The following is a 23,253-nucleotide window of genomic DNA, read 5'->3' on the forward strand; positions in this document are numbered from 1 at the left end:
TTTCCGAAGGCAAATCACTAAATTCAACTATTTTTTAGCATAACTGATCAAAATTTTGATCAAAGTTCAAGGACAGGATTAGTTTCCAACACTGAAGCATCATTTCAGTAGTTTTAACTTGCATGAAGTATGCCTGCACCTCTTCAATGTGGTGACGCAGGGCTGTTTAGTCGTCTTAGGTCTGGCTGACGTATGAGAAGAGAAGGATCCTCTGGGGACCAAAGGTGGAGTGGAGCTCAGGGGTTCTCAGGGATCCTGTGATTGAATGATCCTCCTGCTCAGCTCAAACACTGGCCCTGTGATGGCACTTTAGAACGGTTTAAATCCACACACCAGAAACTGGGAAAGATCCATCAACGGGAACTCCCAGAAGCTTCACAGGAATATGTAAGTAATTCTAATATTCCATACAGTTTTCTTAACTTTTACATTTAATACAATTTAAGGAGGTAGCAGGAAAGTTTTAAAAGCAATAAATTATATCAGGTTGTTGAGCTGAGGACATTTTAATTGGATCAGTTACACATGTTATCTAGTTTTGTAATCATAGTATAGGTAACAATCTAGGTGCTTAAACTGCAAATCATTTGCGTAGGCAAAGCTGTAACTACAGCTCATACTGAAGATAATCTTGCAATAAAACATAGTCAGAAAAATGCTTTCTTATTGGTATTATTATTACTCTTAGTTTCCTTCTATTCTTTTGATATCTTTAACCTTTGTGCATGGGTAGGGAGTACTTTTGGAAGACATCGGAGGGTTTCACAAAGCCTATATTAACATAGTGTGCGACCTGATCTCTTAGAATTATTGGTTTGTTTAATTGCTGTATTACAGGCACTTATAATTCCAGACATCAAAAAACTGAAAATGCCAGCTCAGAAAAATATGCTGGTGTTTGTGGCTCTCTTTTCTCTTTTGCGACTGGCCCAGTGTCAAAAGTTGCCAAGTAAGTTTGCATTTTTTAAATGCGTAACCTCATATTACTGCCTATTTTCGAATGTATAAAAAGAACAATTTTTTATGTATCATAACCAAATGTAGACAGGTGTTGGTTGATTGTGTGGGTGCAGCTCTTGTTATACATGATGCCATCTAATCTCAGATCAGCCCTTTGTGGTTAAAAAAAAGTAAACGGCAGTTATAATCCTAAATATCATATTAAGAATTAGTTGTTTTTTTCTTTTTCTTTTTTTCTAAACGGTAGCCCACTACTGTATTCTGACCAGCAGATGTCACTGTTTGTCAGCCCAGTGCCTGGTCCAACAGCTGCTCCATGCCAATATGCACAGTAAAAGGTGTGCAGAGGTCAATCTAGGGTTAAGATTTGCACATTAAACTTTGAACTCCTGCAGCAGAGTTACGCTATCACTAAAAAACAGTTATCGTTGTGTTTTTATTTCTTTTGATAGAAAACAGAGCAGCAAAAAAAAAAAAAAAAAAAAAATGAGAGAAATCAGGAACAAATGTTTTGAGGATTAGATTACTATTTGGAGCCAAAGAGTGTGCAGCCTGAAACATTTTTTTTTTTTTTACATTTTCTTAGCTATGGTGTCCTGTTCAGTATCCACAGATTAAAGTCACAAACAAGCCAATTCACATAAAAATAACCTGGCAACAGTGTTTTCCAAAAAAATCTAAGGCTAAAATTTCTTAGCAGGTGTATATTTAGGTCACAGTGTCTGTAATCATAAACATTCCCCAGCTTTAATCTGAACATTTACAGGAAATTCTGCAGCAATGCTGATCTCATTCAGAGTGCAGTACAAAGCATCCAGTGTTTAAAATTTAGTGGTTAAATTCACCCATGAAGGAAAAGAAACAGCCTTGTTGTGCTAATGGGTTTAATGGATTACCTCACTGATTAGATGGCATTAATAACAACACTGAGTAATGCATCTATCTAATAAAAGTCGGTGATATCAGCAGTGACGTAAGATTCAGAAATAGTCCAACACCTTTGATGCTCAACCAGTTATAAAGCAAACTAACCTGAGTGTTTGTGCTGCGAGGTTTTGACTTACTGGAGGAGTTTCATGTGCCTGACTCAAGAGGAGTGAGGAGGGTGGACGGCTCTCAACCTGAGGCAGTGGCCTACCGTATCAACCCCTCCATCCATCTACAGAAGTCCATGAGGTACAGATCTGCTAAACCTCACTAGAGCTTAGAAATAATTAAAAACTAGCTTAAGAGCACTCTGAGAACTTCCCCCGAAGGTCTACACTAAAACTTTGATGTTTTATGTTGTTTTATTATAATATGAGGATGTCAGCCTCCTCTTATTGGCTGATGTCTGACCTTTGGCCTATGACCTTGAGGCATTACATGCTGACTTTTAATTATCTTTATTCATATGACTGGAGCAGAACTGCCTGAAATCTTTAGCTTCTATAAGCTGTGAAAACTTGAGAATATAAAGATATAGTTATCCGTGTGCGATTTTGCCAAACCATAAGGCGTCATTGTGAAATCCTAGGGCATCATGCTGACAAAATAAAAAAGTTTGTTGTACAGCTCTCTTCATTCCCTTTCATATAATATATTACTTGATACGGATCTCAAGTGGTGTAACCAAGGTGTGTGTAGGAGTGCACACTGAATATCAGGTGTGGTCACAGGTGCAGCAGAGGACACCTCTGATCACACTGCATCTGGTCAGGAGTGCAAACGGAGCTGAGTCCTTTAATCTTTCAAGACTGGTGTTAAATTTCTCTTTGTTGAACAACTTAACACTGACAACTGTGTTGTGTCTGCAGTATGAACAAACAACTGTGGTGTAGGATTCTGGTACAGGTGTCACTGCAGGTCAAGTTCCCACAGTAGAGCTTTTTCACATCAGAGAATTTAACTTGTCACAGTAGGAAAATCACAGGTGTTAATGATGGCTTCGTTTTGCTCAGAGAGGGAGGTCCTGCCTTTGTGCAAGTTCACCGTTTAAAACATCTGTTTTAAAAGCTTAGCAACATCGATTGACACTTTATTATGTAGAAAATGCATTTTAACATTTTTTTTCCTTTTTAGTTTTGTGCAGACTACAGCTGTAGATTAGCTACCAAGCTAACTTTGGCACTAGTGATATATAAAACTCCACCACCACCATAGTTCAAGTGTCTCAGTTTTTACTTCTTCATATAAAATAAAACTATTAAATTCCCAGAATTTTTTTGCTGATTTTTGAAATAAAGTACCCTCTGTTTAGTCACCCAGCCCTCTAAACCTGATTCTTGTGCCACAGCGACGTGTACCCAGATGGACTTCCCTCCGACTACTCGGTCATTGCAACATTTAGGGCGACCAAAGACACTGCCAAGGAGTCCTGGAACCTGTGGCAGATCAGTGACCCTGAGGGACAAGAGCAGGTTGGCCTTCGGTTCCAGGGTGATACACGTTCCTTAGACTTCTTCTTCACAAGCCCCCATGGGAGCCAGATGCTGAGGACCTTCCATGGTGTGGAGAAGGTCTTTGATGGAGAGTGGCACAAGGTAGGACTGAGTGTGAAGGGCAGCCAGGTGAAACTGCTGATAGACTGTGAAGAGATCAGAGTGGAGTCCATTGATGAGCCAAGGCCAATCATCCACCAAGGATATACCTCCATTGTAAAGCGTGCTGCAGGAGATCGCTCTGTGTCTGTATGTTGACACTTTGCATTTGCAATTATCTTAACTAGTCTTTGTTTTGATTTTTTTTATATAGCTTTATTTTCTCATATTATCTTCCGTTTCTTTCAAGGTGGATTTACAGCAGATGGAAGTGTCATGTGACCCAGAAAAGGCCTATTCAGAAGGTTGCTGTGAGCTCTCGAGCGTGGTGAGTCATCCATCTAACATTACTGCATCTCTGTTTTTAGTGATAGGTGTGGAGTATGTGTGGAGTCACATGGTTACCTATATGTCCATTGCAGTGTGGAGGATATGCAGTGATCGGCCTCACAGGGGGAAGACCCTCTTGCAAATGTATGCATGGGCAGCCTGGCATCCAGGGCGCTCCAGGACCAAAGGTGAATGTCATTCTGCATGCAACTGGCTCAAGTTGACAGACAAGTTGAATCTGTCATGCCATATTTTTTATTCTTCTGCAGGGTCATAGAGGCCTTCCGGGAGAGGATGGAGACCCAGGGAGACCAGGGAACTGGGTAAAAAATATACAATATTCCATGAAAGCGTCAAACCTCACTGGATGAATGCATACTGCAGTATACAATACATCACGTATTCTCAGCATGAGCAGAATCTTCTTCCTCTTGCCGCTCAATAAAGAGTTAAGCTGGCTTGTGGGTGAGGGAGACTGTAAAACTTTCATTCGTGAGACAGCAGCAAAGCTGTGGAAAATGGCAACAGAGGCACAACTGAGAGACGACAGGATGGAAACAGATCTGGAAGCAGAAGCGCTTAGCGATAGTAAACACGGGGGCTCCATTCACAGTTCGAAAACTCATGTTGAAGAATCCTAGATAAACATGAACCAACATGGATGCGACAATAAGCTGTTGTTGTAGCTCTGAAATATGCATTTACATCTTAAAATTTAGGCGCTGTTGTTTTAGAATACAGGATTAAACTCAAACTGGCAAACGATCACAGGATTTGTAATGGTTTTGCTTTCCCATTTGGAAGAAACCGTGCCAAACGTAATGAATCCCACACACAGGAAAACAAGGCAGTTGAGCAATAACCATGCCCTCCGAGTGCTTGGTAATGAGTGGCATTAGACTGCTTAACTCTTGTGTAAAAATTGTCAAATGTATTGTTTCTCTAAAAGGCAAATTCTTTTACAAGAGGAGGACTGATTTGGGAAAAAGAGAAAAGGTGTCAGAAAATTCGAAAGATTAAAGCATTAGGCTAACGGAGCCAGTTATACATGCATCAGTGAATGAATAAATACTCTCACTTTTCTATCCTTCAGAGAGCTGCAGATGTGATTATTTCCACTTTAAATTTATGACTTGTTAATCTCTTTGATGCTTAGCAGTCACTGTTATTGGCACGGATCAGAAAGTCTCTGAACATGTGTTTAAAGAAGGAGCATTTTTTTTATACTTGTGCGTCAGTTTGGCTTTTTAACATGCCCTTTGCTCTCAAAGAAATCTCCCATGCTGCCTGAGTGTCGACTCACATACACTTAGAGCACATTTCCAGAAGTGTACATGCTACATTATTCATGTCCCAAATTGCGGCTGTAGCGCCTCTGGGAATAAACATCTGTCTTGTGTAAGTGGTTAGAGTTTTGATCTCCTGCTGGCTTGTGAAGTACACAACCCCAGCTTGATTATCTCCTTCCCTGCTGGCATCTGACGAGGGCATTTCCTGGCACAGAGGATATGAACTGGCCATCTCAGGTGGTGGGTGGTCCTTTGCTCCTCTCAGCCTCACTGCCTCTGATATGTCATAAAGTTCAAGGTCATGCCTCTCGGCTCACTGTTTAGAGGTTCAACTCCATCCAGCTGAGTCTGCGTAAAGACAGCTTTAAGTGAGATAGACAAATAAACTGTCACGACAAAGGCATCCTGGCCTTGCTTAATGTGTTTGCTGACTTAGTGAAATGCAGCCAATTGGGAAACACTTTTCCTTCTACTACTAAGGAACTCAGCATCTGTGCAAACAACAGTGATCCATGTTATACCAAGCTTTCCTAAATAGTGCTAGTGTATATTTTTCATTGAAGTGACTAATATGAGAGCGCTGACATTTACAGTATTTAAACTTATTTGTATTCTCAGACTAGTTTGACAGTAAGAAAAATAAATAAACTTGTTCCAAATGGTAAGCTTAATACTTGGAAGTTCTAGCCTTGAAAATGTTAGCTTAGCATTAGATGGTCTAGTCTAAGATCAAAAGATTAAAAAAAAGAAATCAATCAATGATAAAATAGATACTACACCTATCTATTACACATGAGCACCAAATGACTGATCTTAAAAGAGACTAACCAAGTTTTTCCCACCTCTCCCACCAGGTCAAAGTGGGCTAAACTAAACTCACTCTATTCTGGCTGGGGACTAATTTTTAGAGCAATAATGTGACATTTTAGGAAATATACTGTCTCATTTTTTTCTTTCTGCTTGGAATTAAATCAAAAGATCAATACCAGATGAATATAGAGACACGGTTAACAACTAGATAGCCAGCTTTTTCTCTAAAACACAAACAAAAAGGCAAAACAAATCTTCCTTTATTTGCCAAGAACATTATTTACTGTGTGCTGCTTTTATGTTTGTCTAAATAATTTGCTGTGACACTGTACAAAGCATTTGTCCCACTCTCTACTGAAAGCTATTTTCACCAGCTGTGCGTCTAAATATCAGCTCTAAAGCTAAGGTATTAACCTTAGCTTTAGAGCTGATATTTAGGCCAATTTGTTGCATAATAATAATAATAATAATAATGTTGCATAATGGAAAATAAGCAAAAATAATGCAAAAACAAACAACTGATTATATGGTAGACTTTGCAGTGTTTTTAATCTTATGTTTTAATAATAATAATGGATTGGATTTATATAGCGCTTTTCAAGGCACCCAAAGCGCTTTACAATACCACTATTCATTTACTCTCACATTCATACACTGGTGGAGGCAGCTACAGTTGTAGCCACAGCTGCCCTGGGGCAGACTGACAGAAGCGAGGCTGCCATATCGTGCCATCGGCCTCTCTGGCCAACACCAGTAGGCAAGTAGGGTAAAGTGTCTTGCCCAAGGACACAACGACCAGGCCAGAGAGCCCAGGGATCGAACCGGCGGCCTTCCGGTTACAGATGTGATTCTTAACCCCTTGAGCCACGGTCGCCCGTTATCATTTTGACACAATGATAATGGTTTTGCTACTTTAGCTAATGGTGGGAAAGGGAAGCAAAGAATTATATTTTTATTTAAAATGTGTTCTGCTGCCCAGTGGCATGGTGGCTAGCACTGTTGCCACACAGCAAGAAGGTCCTGAGTTCCTTTTCTTTCTGTGTGGAGTTTGCATGTTCTCCCCGTATTTGCGTGGGTTCTCTCCCGGCACTCCTGCTTCCTCCCACAGTCCAAAGACATGCAGTTAGTGGGGATAGGTTAACTGGAAACTCTAAATTGCCCATAGGTGTGAATGCGAGTGTGAATAGTTGTCTCCATCTTTGTGTTAGCCCTGTGACAGACAGGTGACCTGCCCTGGAGGTACCCTGCCTCTCACCCTAAGACATTGTGGATTGGCTCTAGTCCCCCCACAACCCTGAAAAGGATAAGCGGAAGTGAATGGATGGATGTTTCTTTCTCTATTCTAGCTCTGTCTTACAGTGGCCAAATGATCATTTTGGCTACTCCATTTAGGGGTTGCCACAGTGGATCATCTGCCTGAATCTCACCCTTTCCCTGACTCATCTGTCACACCAACACTCTGCATGGTCCCCTTCACTACATTCATGATTCTTCTCTGTGGTCGTCTTTTTCTCCTCCTGCCTGGAAGCTCCATCTTCAACATCCTTTGTATAGTATATCCACTCTCCCTCCTCTGCACATATCAAAACCATCTCCGCCTCGGCTCTCTAACTTTGTCTCCAAACTGCTCAATCTGAACTCTCACTCCAAACCATATATGACACCAGCTTGAAGATCTTCCCTTTTTCTGTCTCTCTTGCTGCTGTCCTTCTGCCCCAAATCACCCTGTCACTCATCTCTCTAGCACTTCACCTTTCCTCCTTGTGTTTATTAGGGATGAAAGTCTGAAGTGTAAGAGACTCTTAGTCTGATGTATCCAAAGTTTAACGACAAAAATCTTATTAACTTGTAATCAGTGAGAACAGTCACCGTTAATTAAATTTTACGCTGCTCCCCGGGCCTTTCACCAACAAATAGCTGTTGTGCAAGAAGTCTTGCTTTTGATTAAGTCAAACTTTATTTTGCAGGGCATAAGGGGGAACACAGGAGATTATGGCAACATTGGCGAACCAGGCCCAAAGGTGAGATTTGTCTTTAAACGATCCCATCAGGGCTGCACTTCACTTTGGCTCGTTCTCAAGATTCATTAATTAAGCCTCATGTATGCATGTATGTATCCTCAGGGTGAAGAAGGAATCAAAGGCGAGAAAGGAATGAGAGGACCCTGGGGCCAAGTGGTAATTTATCATTTTCTTTACCTCAGAATTTTACAAATGATGATGAATATTAATGGGATGCTGTGTTAACAGGGAGACAGAGGTCCCAAAGGGCTGAAAGGATTAAAAGGGGCAACGGGCTTTACGGTAATAACCCTTTTGAGTTCTTGCTTTAATTGGCAAGCCACTTAATGAAGTTATAAGTTTGTTGTTGTAGCTATATAACTTTATAGATGACTCAAAGAAATTAATGTTGACATTTGACTGTAATTACAGGGAATTCAAGGACCACCTGGAGACATTGGAGAGACTGGAAAATCGGGAGAAGCTGTAAGTTAACCTTTCAGGCCCAGTGGTAAGTCCTTAAGCAAATCATTATATAATTACTGTATAGCTAACATTTTGACCTCCTTGAAGGGTATTAAAGGCATCAGAGGATATGAAGGGATTCCTGGGTTTCAAGGAGTTAAGGTATTCAAGTTTCCTGACAGTTTACTTAATTTTTCCCTCATATTATATAATCTGAAACTGTTATGTTTTTATTTTTAGGGTGAAAAAGGGGCTTCTGGTGCAACAGGGCGACCTGGGCTTAGAGGAAAGCAGGTGGGTGGTTGTGGGATTCCCTTTTCCATGATCCATAAAAAAAACAAAACAAAAAAAACCACTCTACAGTCTTTGTGCGCTTCCTTCAAAATCCCCTTATGTGAGCATGAAGGGCGCGTAAATCATTTTTAATGTTGTAAAACACTGGAATAGAGCTATGTTTTTGGCTTATGTGCCGTCTCCATAAACAACATTAGTTCATGTGGCTGGATTTTGGCTGAGATCTGAGGGCCTGAACTATATTAACGTAAGCTGGTGAGTCACTGGAAGAAGGGCTTGAACTGCAGCGATAACCTACATGATACCTACACTGCATGAACTATATGAGGGCACGTCCTATTAATTTACTACTGAAACAAATGTATTGCAGATAAAGCAACATTTTAACTTATGTCACTTTGTATGATGAATTTACAGGGCATTGTGGGAGATCCTGGAGAAAGGGGAACTCCTGGACTGAAGGGGGGACCTGTAAGTCACAGATCAACCGTGGGGATATATTATTTTGCTTGATTAAATTTATAACAACATAATTTTGAATTCTTATGAGTGTTTTTGTCTTGAAATCTAGGGAATTCAAGGACCTGTGGGCAGAGCTGGCACCATAGGACCAAAGGTAATTCACTGCCAACACACTCAGCGCATCACACCCGAGGGCTCACTTGCACTTGCAAAAATAATATGTCTCCTTAGGGCATTATTGGAGATCCGGGCTTACCTGGCAGAGATGGTGATCCAGGAATAGAGGTATTATATTCTTCTTATAATGACATGTTTATGTAGAATTTTGGAAGCAGTGCCCATTTATCATTATACTGTAAATGTCATCTGTTCTCTACAGGCTTATCAAGGACCACAGGGCCTCAGCGGAAAACTTGGACAAAGTGGAGCAAAGGTAACTCACTGATATTGTTAAGTTTTGTAAATAAGTGTAAAATGTATTTTTTTTGGCAGATTAATATCTGGCCATTTGTTCCTTTTACAGGGGGAGAAAGGCACCCTGGGGCCACCAGGAGAAATAGGTCCCAGAGGGCAAACTGTAAGTCACATTTTCAGGCATTTCATTCACCAAAGACAGCACATAATCCATTTTGTTTGTAAAGTAGTTTGCCATCCTAAAGGGAAATGACAAAGAATAAAGCTGTAGCTTAGGTTGGTTAATAAATGTTATATCCTCTAGGGCCCCAGAGGTTACAAGGGTTCTGCAGGAAAGCCAGGAAGACCTGGATTTATTGGCCCACCTGGACCCACTGTAAGTGCTCCAGATGACTTTTCTTAACTCTTCCAAACACTAGTTCATTTTCTTCGAGCTATTAAACCATGTCATCTTTTTACAGGGACATGTGGGCATGCCTGGAAAACGAGGGCCCAAGGTAATACATCCCTATCCATTACCCATTTGAGAAATAAAATGGGGGCAAAATTACTGTTAATGGTTCAATTATAGCGGCTATTTGGGAATCATTTGCTGGGTCAATGAGCCACATAGAATTTAAGATTTACAGATGGATTCTCTGTCCAAACCAAGACATTTTCCTGGTTTGGAAAGCAACCTTGTATTTAGGTAACAATGGTAGGTCCAATTAGATACTAGACAGCACTTTTTTATAATGTTGTATAAACCATCCCTAATTTCGCTGCCCACTAATGTAACATAAGTTGGTAGAGTTCGAGGAAACAGTTTAATATGTCAAATCAGAGGCTGCTGCTCAGGGCATGTTGGCTCAGTGTATTTTTGTCTCTCCATATGGACAGGAGGTCACTAAAAGTGCTAAACTCCCCCACAGGACCTGCTCTCAGTGTTTACAGTACATCCCACACCAATGAAAAGGGAAGATATTCATGCAGAAACCACTGTTTTACTTCACATGAAGAAGAAAAACAAATAATTTATGTAACAAATAAATCAATAAATGAAAAGTAATTTAAAATAAAGCATGTTCAGAAGTGTTTTCAATTTGCAAACATGACTTTCGCATATGGGTTGGTAAAGGTCAGCATGGATGGACATATGGTATTAGAATGCATGCAGGAGATATGCTTATTGAAATATTTCATAGCTCTACAACTGGATCATCTCAGCTGTCAGCCCACAGTGGATGTGGGATGAACACTGGCAAAAAATGATAGAGTAGAGTAGCTAACAGTGTTGGACTTTAGTGTATGGGACTAACCTGCTAAAGTATGTGTGGGACTGCTCAGTGTGAATGTGATCAATATAATGAACCAAAATAATTGCAAAAAATCATGAAAATGTTATTTTTCTTTTGCCTTGTACAGGGTGACACGGGAATCCAGGGTATTAAAGGAGTTAAAGGTGTACAGGTACTGCCTTACTTATCTTTTCCCTGTTGCTCAACATATTCATTTTTTCTATCTTAACATCAAATTAATTTTTTTTTAAAGGGAGAACAAGGAGTTAAGGGCCCAGCAGGACAGGTGAGATTTCATACATGAGACTGTATGTGTGTTTTTTTCTTAACGATAAATTGGAGCATAATAATTATAACACCGACTAATGATTAAAAGTCTTGGTGTACAACATTCATTTCAAGAACAAACTGATTTAAAGAGTTCAATTGCAGTTACAGGAAAAACGTTTTGCACGCTGTGTAATTACTTGAAGTTCCAGACTCAGTGTCATCTAAGTGAGAGAGAATTACAACATAAGTTTTGCACTTCTTACGAGTTTATGCATCCATATTACCCCTTAGTGTGCTCACTGTGCTGCTGCTTGTTTCTAAGAATTCTGAAATTTTAAAGTGCATTGTCTACAATTGAAAATTAAAGGTTTCTCAGTTTGTTGAGTTCCCATAGTCTAATAAAGGAGATATGGAAATAGCTTTAGTTTGTCACAAAATTGAAGTGAAATTAATTGTATTCATTGAACACAATTCTGAACATGATCTACTAAAGACCAAGTTATGTGTTCAACATAAGTTGCCATAATGATCTAGCCAGGTCAGGTCACCTCTGTGACACTGAAAACTCCCAACTCTAGGCTCGACCTACTTTGCTAAGTCATTAATCTTGCTTTCTAGTACACTTTTCAAGGTGTTCAAGCCAAAGTAAGAAAAAAATGGATAAAACTGAACACTGTTGCTACTTTTCTTAAGCAAAAGTCTTCTCCAATGATCACATCAAGAGCACAACCTGCAAAGAGCTCGGTGGTAACAAAAAAACACTTTAATAAAACTTGCTACAGTGTTTAAATGCCACTTGAGAAGACTTAAAAATAAGAATGATGTTACTGGAATTGCACTTTGCAACACGTCCTCAGTTTACAAATGTCCACGGAGATGTTCCACAACACATCTGAGACTCTGTTCTGCCACAGATGAGACTTAAGTGGAAATAATGGAACTGCTCAGCAACACCCAAACTTCATCCCAACCACAGATGGTGTAGGGAGTATCATGATTTGGAATTGTTTTGCTGCCTTACCTCTGAAAGACGTGCAGCCATTGAGATAAATTGTACAGGTGAATGTGAGGGCAGCATCACATAAGCTTAGGACAATACCCCAAAGCAGACGAGTAAGACAGCACAAGAATTATGGAAAAGGGGGAGGGGAAACAAAAAATCCCTTTTCTGATTTCGATTGCTGATCTTGACTCAGTTGAGCTTTGGCTTGACTTGATGAGGTCCGTTCCATCAAGAACAATCCAAGAAATGTTTTGAAAGACTTATTGTAGGAGCAATGGTCCAAATTTCCTCTTTATTGTTGTTCAAGACTCATAAGCAGCTGCAGGAAGTGTCTGCTGAAAGGAGACACTTCCTGGCCAGTAAAGGAGAATGCGCTGAGTGATTACTCAATGCGTTGAATAAAGGCATGAAAAGTACAAATGTTTCTGTGTTATTAGTTTAATTTGCAGCTATAACTGTGATTAGAGCACATTTTAGGAATAATCAATTCAGAATTCCTGGGAATTCCAGAGGGATCACGAACCTTTTTTCTGTCACTATAAGCTGTCATTTGCAATCAACCCAGTTCTCCGATTTAATATATCAGGCTAGTTGTGATTAGTTGAGTCACTGAAGAGAGGAGTTGTGCAGGTGTGGAGTTTCCTAACACTATAATATTTCTGCAGCTACGGCGATTAGAAAATCCGATCGTCACATGATACGAATCCATTAAATAACATTCCAAACATATTTAGAACATCTGTCAATGTGATAAGAACAGAAGCACAAATGCACTAAAATGAATTCTGCACATTTCTCAAAGCTCTCTGCCGGATTTAATTTCTATTTTCAAACGTCCATAAAAATATCATGTTTTTTTAAAAATATATTTATACATTATACTTCCAGGGCAGGTTTTGGGAGGTTGAAAGATTTTACTCTTTAAATGTCTGTTTACACTTTCTTTATTTCCTGTATTCAGTATAACATTTGTCCCTAAACCTATAACCATTCATATCATTCAGATTTTAAGCAGTTAATGCTTTCCATAAAGCTTGCATCCATGCAGAAGTGATTACATGTTGTATCCTGACGTATACGCTTGCTCCATCCTTAATCGTGTCCTGCTGATGTTGTTAACATCCTGTGTAGGTTGGAGACAGGGGTAAGCAGGGTCCTCGGGGAGGACGAGGGAAGCGCGGGCCTGCAGGCCCACCTGGACGTTCAGGTCCTGTCGGAGTCAAGGGTGTTCGAGGTGAACTTGGACCTGATGGTTTTCAGGGGCCGCCGGGTCCCCCAGTAAGTAAAATACAAGCCTCCGGCTTTTTTTTTTTTTTTGGCTGATACAAATAACATTTAAATGCTTACAGTATAGAGTAGTACTGTTTGTATTTAGCTCTGTAACTGACATGAAAAGCAGTCTCTACTATAATTGGCACGTCATCGTTCTGTGAAAAATGGCACAGAAAGCGCAGAGTAATCATTTGCTCTAGTAGTTACACTGACTGGCACACACAGTGTTTGGTAACAGCTTTGGTGTCAAGAACACATTTAAACAGTGTCTCATTAGCCTGCAGTTAGTAGTGAGTCACAGCAAGAGTTTCGTTTAGTGTGGCTATAAATCCATAATGAGCCTCGGGAAATATTGTTGGCTTTGTTCGCTGCATTTCCCTCAGAGAGGCAGCCGTTGCTTCAGCGTGCCCCGTCCTGTAATAATCCATTTTACATGTCCCGTGGTTGGAATCCTTCCAGTGATGGATGTGGTAATGATTTCTTACACAGGGTCCGACCCTCCCTGCTCAACACGTGATTGAGGTTTGTAAGAAAGTGGTCCTGGAGCAGATGTCCATGTTTGCCAACTCAGTGAAGAGGACATGTGCTGCTGTCTGTCCTCTGTACGGGGATGTTCCCATGGGTGCCCCTGGTCCCCCTGGACAGAAAGGACCCCCCGGACCACCTGTGAGTTTTACACTTTGGGTGTTCACTGTTCAAGACATATCAGTCTACACTCTAGGAACATTTACTATAAAAAAAAAGAAAAAAAATTTGCACATGTCCTGTGCAGACCTTTAGCTTAAACACACTGTCAGAATCCAAGTACATTCTCCATACATTGTTCATTATTGTCTGCCTGGCTGAGTAAAATGCAAACACATTGCGAAGGTCTGGACTGGACTAAGAGAGCTGAAGTATTTGGCAGAAAAGCTTGGAATGAAAACATTACAATTTTCCACGTCTCCATGAGGACAAATAAGGAGTCACAGACTAGACACTTGGTCTGTTTTGCATGGTTTTTGGAAAGTATCAAGGCTGTCCTTGGATTAGAAAGGCTTTTCCACATTATTTTACAGTGTAGAATCAATTCATGTCCCACAACTCCTAATCACAATAACTCTCTGGCTGATAAATGTTCTTGAAACCATGACTATATAAAAATATTCCTCTATATTCGATTTTGGATGGTAAGCCTGATGTTGTGGCGTTTGGTGCTAAAACAAGTGATGCACCAATAAAATGCAGTGTTTTCCCATCAGAGTATTGAGTTATCAGCCAAATAAATCTTTTCAGACTTTTTGTTCAGAGCTGGTTAGAGGTGAAACAGGACTTAAGTGGTGGCCAGGTTCAAGCTGAAAACACTCAAAAGATTAACAATGTGTTTTCCTGTTGATGATGTTGTCAGGGGGATCCTGGTAATCATGGCACGGAAGGAGAAGTGGGCCCACCGGGATTCTACGGAGAAGCTGGAGAAGCAGGCCGAAAAGGAGAAGCAGGTATGGATAACAAACAAGGGAGACTGTATTTATGAATACAGTCTAATATACATGAAAAAATAATAACTAATCAAGGTTTATTTTAGGTAGAATACGTGCTGGAAAGAAGGCTATGATATCCTATACTTAAACAGACATCATTTTATTTTTTGGCCTCTTACCATCAGGACAAAACCCCCCAGAAATACATCAGTACATTATGAATGGAACGCTTACTCAAAATACATGGTGTCTGACTCTTTTTCAAGTTCTTCAGGGCAGCAAATTGAGCTGCGCTGCATCACAGATTTTGCACTGTTGTAGAATCATGTCCCAAATGGACACTACTGAAAAAGAAATCTCTTGAGTCTTTTAAGCGTTCCACCAGCCCAGCATCTACCTGCACCCTTCAAGGGCTCAGGGTCCAGGTGTGCTCTGTGTGATCATATTTTTGAGCAACATGATGATGTCATAATATCTGATATAGATAATCAACATCAAGTTTTAGCCGTGTGCACAGTTTGGTTGCTCAGCTCCTGGTCATGAACGTGTACATTTTCTTATTTATGGTTTGAGGCCTGAGTGTGATGTCACGGTCATACCCCTGCCAGGCCAATGAAACTGAAGAATATTTATAAGGTGTTTTAAACATTAATTTACCAGTGATCTCAGTAACACGTATGGTGTTTAATCAACATCAACAGCTTGGTCATTAGTAGAGTTCAGAAAGGAACTGAACATGATTTCCTGAAATATAGAGTTTGAGTAGTAAAGTCAGAACTCTGGCAATTACACTCCAGTTAAGCTACATAGCGGCGTCTAGATGCTGATGGTGGCAAAGATGAAGCATGTGTAGACTTGGATGAGGATCTCTGTCTGGCCAAGATGAGGTGGAGATGGGAAGAAGCTGGGTCACACACAGAAGTGAGGCTAAAAGACAGAGTGACAGAAGAGTACTGAGAATTAAAGGGAAAGAGGCTGATTGGTTCATATGAGGCAGCCAAGAAAATGAGTGGACCAGAGTGATGACTACTTAAGTTTGAGAGCATGGCGAAGCGGAAATGATGTAAAGAGTAGTCTAGCAGCCCAAACATATAGATCTTTCTTGAACTCATGCATCTACGTGTGTGTTTTGATTGCAGGTGACAGAGGAGAGCAAGGTGATAAAGGAGCCAAGGGTTACGGCCTGCCTGGTAATACTGGAGACCCTGGACCAAAGGGTACTTTTTACTTTTCTTTTTAACTGAAATTAAGGCATCAACTGATGTCGACATCTTTGCTAAGCATGTTCAGCTTATTCTTAGTTTTAAATTCCAGGGAAAAGGGGCTGGTGTACAGTAACATGAGTACTTCTTGGACAGAATGAAATGATTTTTCTCTGGAAGTACGCTGGTCTTGGAATCTGCACAAGAAGCATTACTCAGCTCACTGAGCAGACTGCACGAACTGAAGACTAAACAATATTTTTGACTCCGTCGCAGGTCAGCGTGGACGTCCTGGCAGAGCCTTCAATGGCCAGCCTGGAAGGCAGGGTCAAAGGGGGCATACGGGCCGGCCTGGGCTCAGGGGCCATCCGGGTCTTAGAGGACCTCCAGGTGTGTGCGTCACCTCTGGGTGTGCTCAGCTGAACTCCACTGGTGGGACACCGCAGCCAGCAGAGCGAAGGTTGAGGAATCAGCCATAGATGAAGAAATATAGATGTTCAATACTGACCTTAAAGGAATAAAACATGCATGATGTTTGTTAGAATCTGATACGATACATTTAAATTTAATGTAAATATGCAAATCAAACGTGAACTGATCGTGTGAGAACAAAAGTGGTGCAAAAAATATATTTGTAAAAAACAAAATTACACATCTTTATAATAAAAATCCATTTTTGGTAAGAGAGCATGTTATTGTGTGTGCAACAACCATGTAATGTTTGATGGTTGCTAATAATTGCTAATTAATTCTTAATCAATTGCTACACTGTGCATGTATTTTTGTAAACTGGCACTGGATGCTAGTGTGACGTTAGTGTGCTGCACAAATTCCACAACAGTACATTCCCCTTCAGTAATATCGGAATTGAATCTTTCCAAAAGTCTGGAAGAGATTTATCTGTATTTTAATATTATTATTATTATCATTGCTTTAATTGTCTGGGTCAGACGATGTTACTAAATGCTTAAAGTGTTCCAAAAGCAAAGAGAAACATTCTTGGTGTTTGGACTCGGTGAGCAACATGCAGTGTTTGAATAGGGTGCCAACTTGGAACGTAATATCAAGTTTGGGTTTTTGATTTCTTGTGAATAATTATTACCTTTGTTGAGGGGTTTTGCACTGCATTCACAGATTTTCCTATCTCCAAACCCTGTAAACTGATTTACAGCAACCATCACTACAGCAAGTAAGTACGAAGACTGTAGTCTTATTTGAAATAAGAAATCTGTGATTGTTCATTTTGTATTAGACATGGAAAAATGAAACCCCAATTAAAAATGTATTTTTAACTCTGGATGGGTGTTTCCAGAAACTCCTCGAAGCAGAAAAATCCCACACAAAGATGCACTTACTGAATTTTCTTATAACATTTGCCAACAGCCATCACAGTCACCATGATGCATTTTAATAAAATCGGGTGTTGGTGTACTTTTCAGCCTTTTGAATTTTACACATCTGTGAGTCCTTGCATTCAACGAGCAAAACGTTTCAAAATCCTACAACAATGACACAAGCTGCAATGTTTCCTACAGAGTAGCTCTTTAACTACTGTTACAAAGCTTTTGCTTCACAGCAGTGCAGCAGAGTTGGCTCAGTCTCAGCCTTTTGTGGACTTTCCAGCTGAAAAAGGTGCTGCTTAAGTGGAAAGGCTCTAAATTGCTCGCGGGTAAGAGGTGCTGAGTCTATCTATCTGTATTTGCCGTGTAGTTGGCCAACGCCCTACGCGGGGCATTTCCCTGCTTTGTGATCCATTCATGCTGGAAAGGTCCCATTAATCCTGCAGCCCACAAAGGAGTCAATGAGTTGAGAAAAAAGATTTCTTTCCACTGTCCAAATCTGATGAAGAAAGAAGAAACACACGTGGAACGCTGTGTGTGGCTCCTCTCAGTGTCTTATGTTTGTCTCCTCTGCAAAGCCCATCAAAAGTAGATGGTCATCCTCCAGACTCTCCGCGACTGCAGCATCATGTGTGCCATGCTGCTTTGTTTTGCACCATCAAAGAATGCTATAGCAATCTCTGTCATGGAAACTATTAGTAATCCATGATTATCCTCCGAGTTTTCGCTCTGTGCTCAACCACTTGCTTCAGGACATGCTTGCTATTTATCTCTGTGGCGAACCAGACAAGTGATCATGATAAATATGGCTTAATGCGTATGAGTTGACTAAAAATGACTCAGTATAGTTGAGCTTCAAAGTGATGGCACCAAATCAGAGATTCTCATAGAGCTGTTTTGTGTTGTCCTCACACAGTTACTTAAAATTTAGCAACAACTGCCAGACGCTGTAAATGTTGGTCGATACGAGTAAGAAGCCAAATTTATAGTCATGTTTTTTGTAGAGGTGAGAATCAGCAAAGTGATAATAAAGACAAGCAAACCTTTCATTAATGTTACTTTTTAGCCCATTCACAAGTTTTAATATACTGGCAAATGCGATGGCACTGTATGGGCAGATGACATAATGATGGTTTCATGCAGATATATGATTTTCCAATTTGGGCAAACCAGATTCATTTAGTTTATTAACAGACTTCAAACTGATTCATCCCTTCTCTTTTTTTAAAGGACAGGACATTGGAGTTCGTCCCAGATATAAATGTTAAATATTATGGGGTTGAGTTTTGTGCAAAAATGTCTTCTGATCACGAAGGAAAAAGAGGGCAATGCAAGAATCTGTTAAAAGGCCTTTATTCCCTTTGCCTGAGACTGTGGGGCCATATCATGGGAATCACTTACAGTGATGAACAGCCAAATACAAAGGAGGCTTTTAACTGATTTCAGCTGTCTTTGATCTGCCTTTTTCCCATATTATTGCCTAAAGGCGAACTTGTTAATAAAAAGAAGTTACAGTATTTGTTGTCATACTGAAGCATTTACATTTTCCATACAGAGAGAGATCTAATTAAAGGGGACAAGTCTCTGGAACAACACCAAGAGGTGGAGCGCCGTTCTTCTAAAACAAATTCCCTCATTTAGTGTTTTGATAATGGTGGGAGATAGCACTGATACGGGCAAAATAAGGATCGAATATGTCACCAATTTTCTAAGTAAATATATTTCTAAAGGTGCTATTGACATGAAATTCTCAGCAGATGCCTATAAGAACCCTTCCCATTCACACATGCAAAAAAATTATCAAACTATAGATCTCCATAAGTTATGTGCAATAATGAGAAATCAAACAGGGAACAAGTATTAAACACATGAAGAAGGGAGGTGCAAAAAGGCATTAAAGGTCACGAGCTGAAATCTATCAGCAGATATAAAGTATTCCTGACACTTACTGCAAATAAATATCAGCTGCTTGGCCTATAAAAGGGTGTATCATTACCAAGGTGGTACACATTAATCATCTCGTGAAGGGTAAAACCAGCTACAGAAGAATTTTACACTACTGAAGGTTCTGGTGAGCACGGTTGGTGATAAAGAAGCATGTTAAAGACATGTTAACCCTAACCCATTTAAAGATAACTGAACAACATACAGACAAGCCTGTGAAATGCTGTGAGAATATAGTGTGGTCAGATGAGACCAAGATTCAAGTCTTTGAATGCCATAATACACGGCATGTTTGGAGGTCAAAGGCACCTCCAAAAACACCAAACCAACAGTGAGGTTTTGACTTGGGAGCATGATGGTGTGTGGCTGTTTTTCAGCATACGGCACTGGCGTGCTTCATATAACTAAAGAAAGGATGAATGGAAAAATGTACCGAGGCATTCTTGATAAAAATCTGCTGCCATCTACCAGGATGATGAAGATGAAACTCGGGTGGACGTTTCAGCAAGACAATGATCTCAACCACACAGCCAGGGCAACTCTCCACCAACTGCGCTTAGAACTAAAGAAGCTTCTCGGATGAGAGGTGAAACGTCTACAGAAAACTTAAAGAAGTCCAGACAACAACATTCCTTTTCCTGTTGCACTGGGTCAGTAAAAACAATGGGTTGTGTAATAATTAACCAGTAAGAATAAAAGAAAATCTACACTCTGCTGCACAAAATTCTGGATATATTATGTGTGTGCACACTGTTGTACTAATCAGGAATCACTAGAAAAAGGCTTAGGGATAAGTGCTGTATCACAAGTCAGAAATCAATGAGGAGAGAACATAATTTTTGAAGCAACAATTGCACACAAGACTACATGAACACATTTATATACCTCAGAGACAGAATAGGTTGTTTCCTCAAGCAACATGTGAATGTTTGCCAAATAAAAGCCCAACAAAGACTCCTTTTGGGTTGGGATAAAAAATACTAGCACATGACTTTACCCAAGGAGACTGTGGTTTGTATCCTGTGCATGACCGTCTTTTGATTGAAAGGTTCCAGCTATTTTTTGTTGTTGTTGATTATGCTCTTCTCCAGTCTCTTTTTGGTTGACCAAAACATCTTGGGTTGGTTTGGGAAAAGATCATAGTTTGTATTAAAATAGACCCCTTCACAATGTTTACCACATATTTGAAAACCTTTCTGGAGGTTGGATGAAGTCGGCCCTATCTATCTATCTATCTATCTATCTATCTATCTATCTATCTATCTATCTATCTATCTATCTATCTATCTATCTATCTATCTATCTATCTATCTATCTATCTATCTATCTATCTATCTATCTATCTATCTATCTATCTATCTATCTATCTATCTATCTATCTATCTATCTATCTATCTATCTATCTATCTATCTATCTATCTATCTATCTGTCTGTCTGTCTATCTGTCTGTCTGTCTGTCTGTCTGTCTATCTATCTATCGTTGCACCACCATCAGGGATTTTTCTGCTCCAATCCCTAACCCTGTTAACAGCTGTACAATAACCATGGCTATAGTAGCTGAGTCTGTGTAGTTTTATTTGAAGGAAGAAATCTGTCCATTTTGTATTACACAGGGTGGTAATTGTTGATCATTTTTAGCCTTTTAGTAGATGTTTGCATTATGATCTGCATTACTGAGCATTTGTAGATATAAATGACATGTTATTGTCATAAAATTAAAATGATAATAATAATGGATTGCATTTATATAGTGCTTTTCGGGGCCCTCAAAGCACTTTACAATTCCACTATTCATTCACTCTCACATTGGTGGAGGCAAGCTACAGTTGTAGCCACAGCTGCCCTGGGGTAGACTGACAGAGGCGAGGCTGCCATATCGCTCCATCGGCCCCTCTGGCCATCACCAGTAGGCAGCAGGTGAAGTGTCTTGCCCAAGGACACAACGACCGAGACTGTCCGAGCCGGGGCTCGAACCAGCAACCTTCCGGTCAACTCTTTGAGCCACGATCACCCTATTTGATTGGATGCTATTGATGGGATGCTTGTAGGTCAACATAGGTAAAAAACAAAACAAACAAACAAAAAAGCAGGCCATTTTAACCCATCTCTATGTGGTTGCCAAGTATCATGATGGTGCCATAATATTTCTTGTATAACTTGTGTAAATATCAGTGATGATTTAAAAAAGGGGTACTAAAATGTGAAAACAGGTCACTTTTAGCCAAATGCTAGGTGGTTGCACAGAATTATGATGACATCATGATACATGGTATAGATGAGAACCCTCAGAAACCTAAGATGCAACATTGTGCAAAGTTTTACTGCTCAAATCCTGATCATGTAGGAGCAGTTTGCAGACAAACAAACAAACAAACAAACAAACACACAGACAACAGTTTTGTGTATTAAAGTAAGATTACAGTTTTTCTCAGTTGCTTTGGTGCGTTTCTCAGAACACCATTAACATTTGCACAGCAGTTAGTGCATTTCCCAAAACAATTAGTGCAAACTGCAAAACCTAGTGGATAGCCTGCAAAAGCACGTCACATGGACAGAATTGATTATCCATACCTCAAAAGCAAGTATCTATGTCAATGAAACTGTCAGTGCCATCAAAATGAAAAGTCTTGACACCATCTTTATGAACAAGATAGTCAAATGGCATTGTCATGTTTCCACTATGACAGTTTATAATTTCAGTGTTTCCCATTGCAAAAACAATTGGTGACACCTGAAAATGCTGACGACAGCACTATGGCCTACCTGTACAGCCATCTGAAATGTGCAGTAAAGTCACTGTAGATGTTATGGGAGTCTTGGGAGTAACTGAGACACTGAATACGTACGTTTCACATTTCCATTGTGTAGAAGTGTTTGTAATCCTACAGAATTGTGCAAAAGAAAAATATGCTACAGTCACTTGTGCACTGTAGAATACATGTAAACATAAAATCACCCATTTAGTAGAGCTGTACACTAATGTGAACAATAAACAGCACATGTAACAGTACAGTAAATCATTCTGGCACATCCAGACGTTCCTGTCTGTCTGGCCACATATTTTCATCTACATCACAACAGATGTTATCCCTCGCAATGCAGCGAGGAAAGTATCTCCTGGAGTGGCGAATCCATCCTCTGCAGGACCCTGCTGTGATGTCGTCACATGCTGCATCCATGGCTGCTAGCAGGGCCATTTGCTCATGTGGATTTCATTTTTCTTGAGTACTCTGTCAATTGTTGAAATTGAAACAGATTCAATATTGCCAAATACCGTGTAATTCTCTATGACAGCGCTTTGTATGTCTCTCAGCTTTATTGCATTGTTTGCAATGACCATTGCACAAATGGCTTCTTCTTGCTGTGGGGTAAAAAGGGGCCCTCTTCCACCTCCGCGAGGTTGTCTTACAATCCTATGTGGTGCAGAGTGAACTTTTTGTGAAATTGCAAATACAGTACAGTAACATGTGATGTGTCTGAGATGGCACAGTACAGTACAGTGTATTACTGTTTGCATACCTGTTTTCCCTACGGAATGTTTGAATGATTGAACTGACAGTAGTTCTTCCAATATTGGGTTGCACCCTTCGACCAGCCTCCTCCATGGTGAGGCCGTGATTGACAACATGGTCCACAATTGTAGCCCTTATTTCATTAGGAATCCGCCTATATCTGCCTCTTCTCCCTCTTCCCCTTCCCCTTCCTCCCCGCATCCTCACCCCTCTTCCACGGTGCTGACCTTCCATTTTGTGTCACAGAAGTGTAGAAATGGTACACACTAGCTCCTGCGCAGTTTATATATGCTTGCCAATTGGGGATTCACAGGATTCATCCATAATTGACAGTGAACAAGTTGTTTGTCATTGGTTACAACTAAACTTTCACACGCCTCCTCATCCTCATGAGTGACAGCTGTAATTCACCCGAGATCAATTGTTCAA

The 23,253-nt window shown here is 40.2% G+C and overlaps 1 protein-coding gene across 1 annotated transcript; it reads left to right on the forward strand.

Annotated features, from left to right (window-relative positions):
- Nucleotides 1–101: 101 nt before the first annotated feature.
- Nucleotides 102–16,710, forward strand: LOC145419721 (uncharacterized). The gene is made up of 27 exons (XM_080288048.1): nucleotides 102–387; nucleotides 838–949; nucleotides 2,013–2,136; nucleotides 3,236–3,629; nucleotides 3,730–3,807; nucleotides 3,902–3,997; nucleotides 4,079–4,132; nucleotides 7,876–7,929; nucleotides 8,032–8,085; nucleotides 8,158–8,211; nucleotides 8,341–8,394; nucleotides 8,482–8,535; nucleotides 8,614–8,667; nucleotides 9,085–9,138; nucleotides 9,239–9,283; nucleotides 9,361–9,414; nucleotides 9,509–9,562; nucleotides 9,653–9,706; nucleotides 9,848–9,919; nucleotides 10,005–10,040; nucleotides 10,948–10,992; nucleotides 11,074–11,106; nucleotides 13,225–13,371; nucleotides 13,855–14,031; nucleotides 14,753–14,843; nucleotides 15,965–16,042; nucleotides 16,304–16,710. The coding sequence occupies exons 2-27, from the start codon at nucleotides 871–873 to the stop codon at nucleotides 16,504–16,506; spliced, it is 2,292 nt and encodes a 763-aa protein (XP_080144174.1). The 5' UTR covers nucleotides 102–387; nucleotides 838–870; the 3' UTR covers nucleotides 16,507–16,710.
- The last annotated feature ends 6,543 nt before the right edge of the window (nucleotides 16,711–23,253 follow it).

This window comes from Astatotilapia calliptera, chromosome 13 (assembly GCF_964374335.1).
Source record: "Astatotilapia calliptera chromosome 13, fAstCal68.1, whole genome shotgun sequence".
Taxonomy (NCBI): domain Eukaryota; kingdom Metazoa; phylum Chordata; class Actinopteri; order Cichliformes; family Cichlidae; genus Astatotilapia; species Astatotilapia calliptera.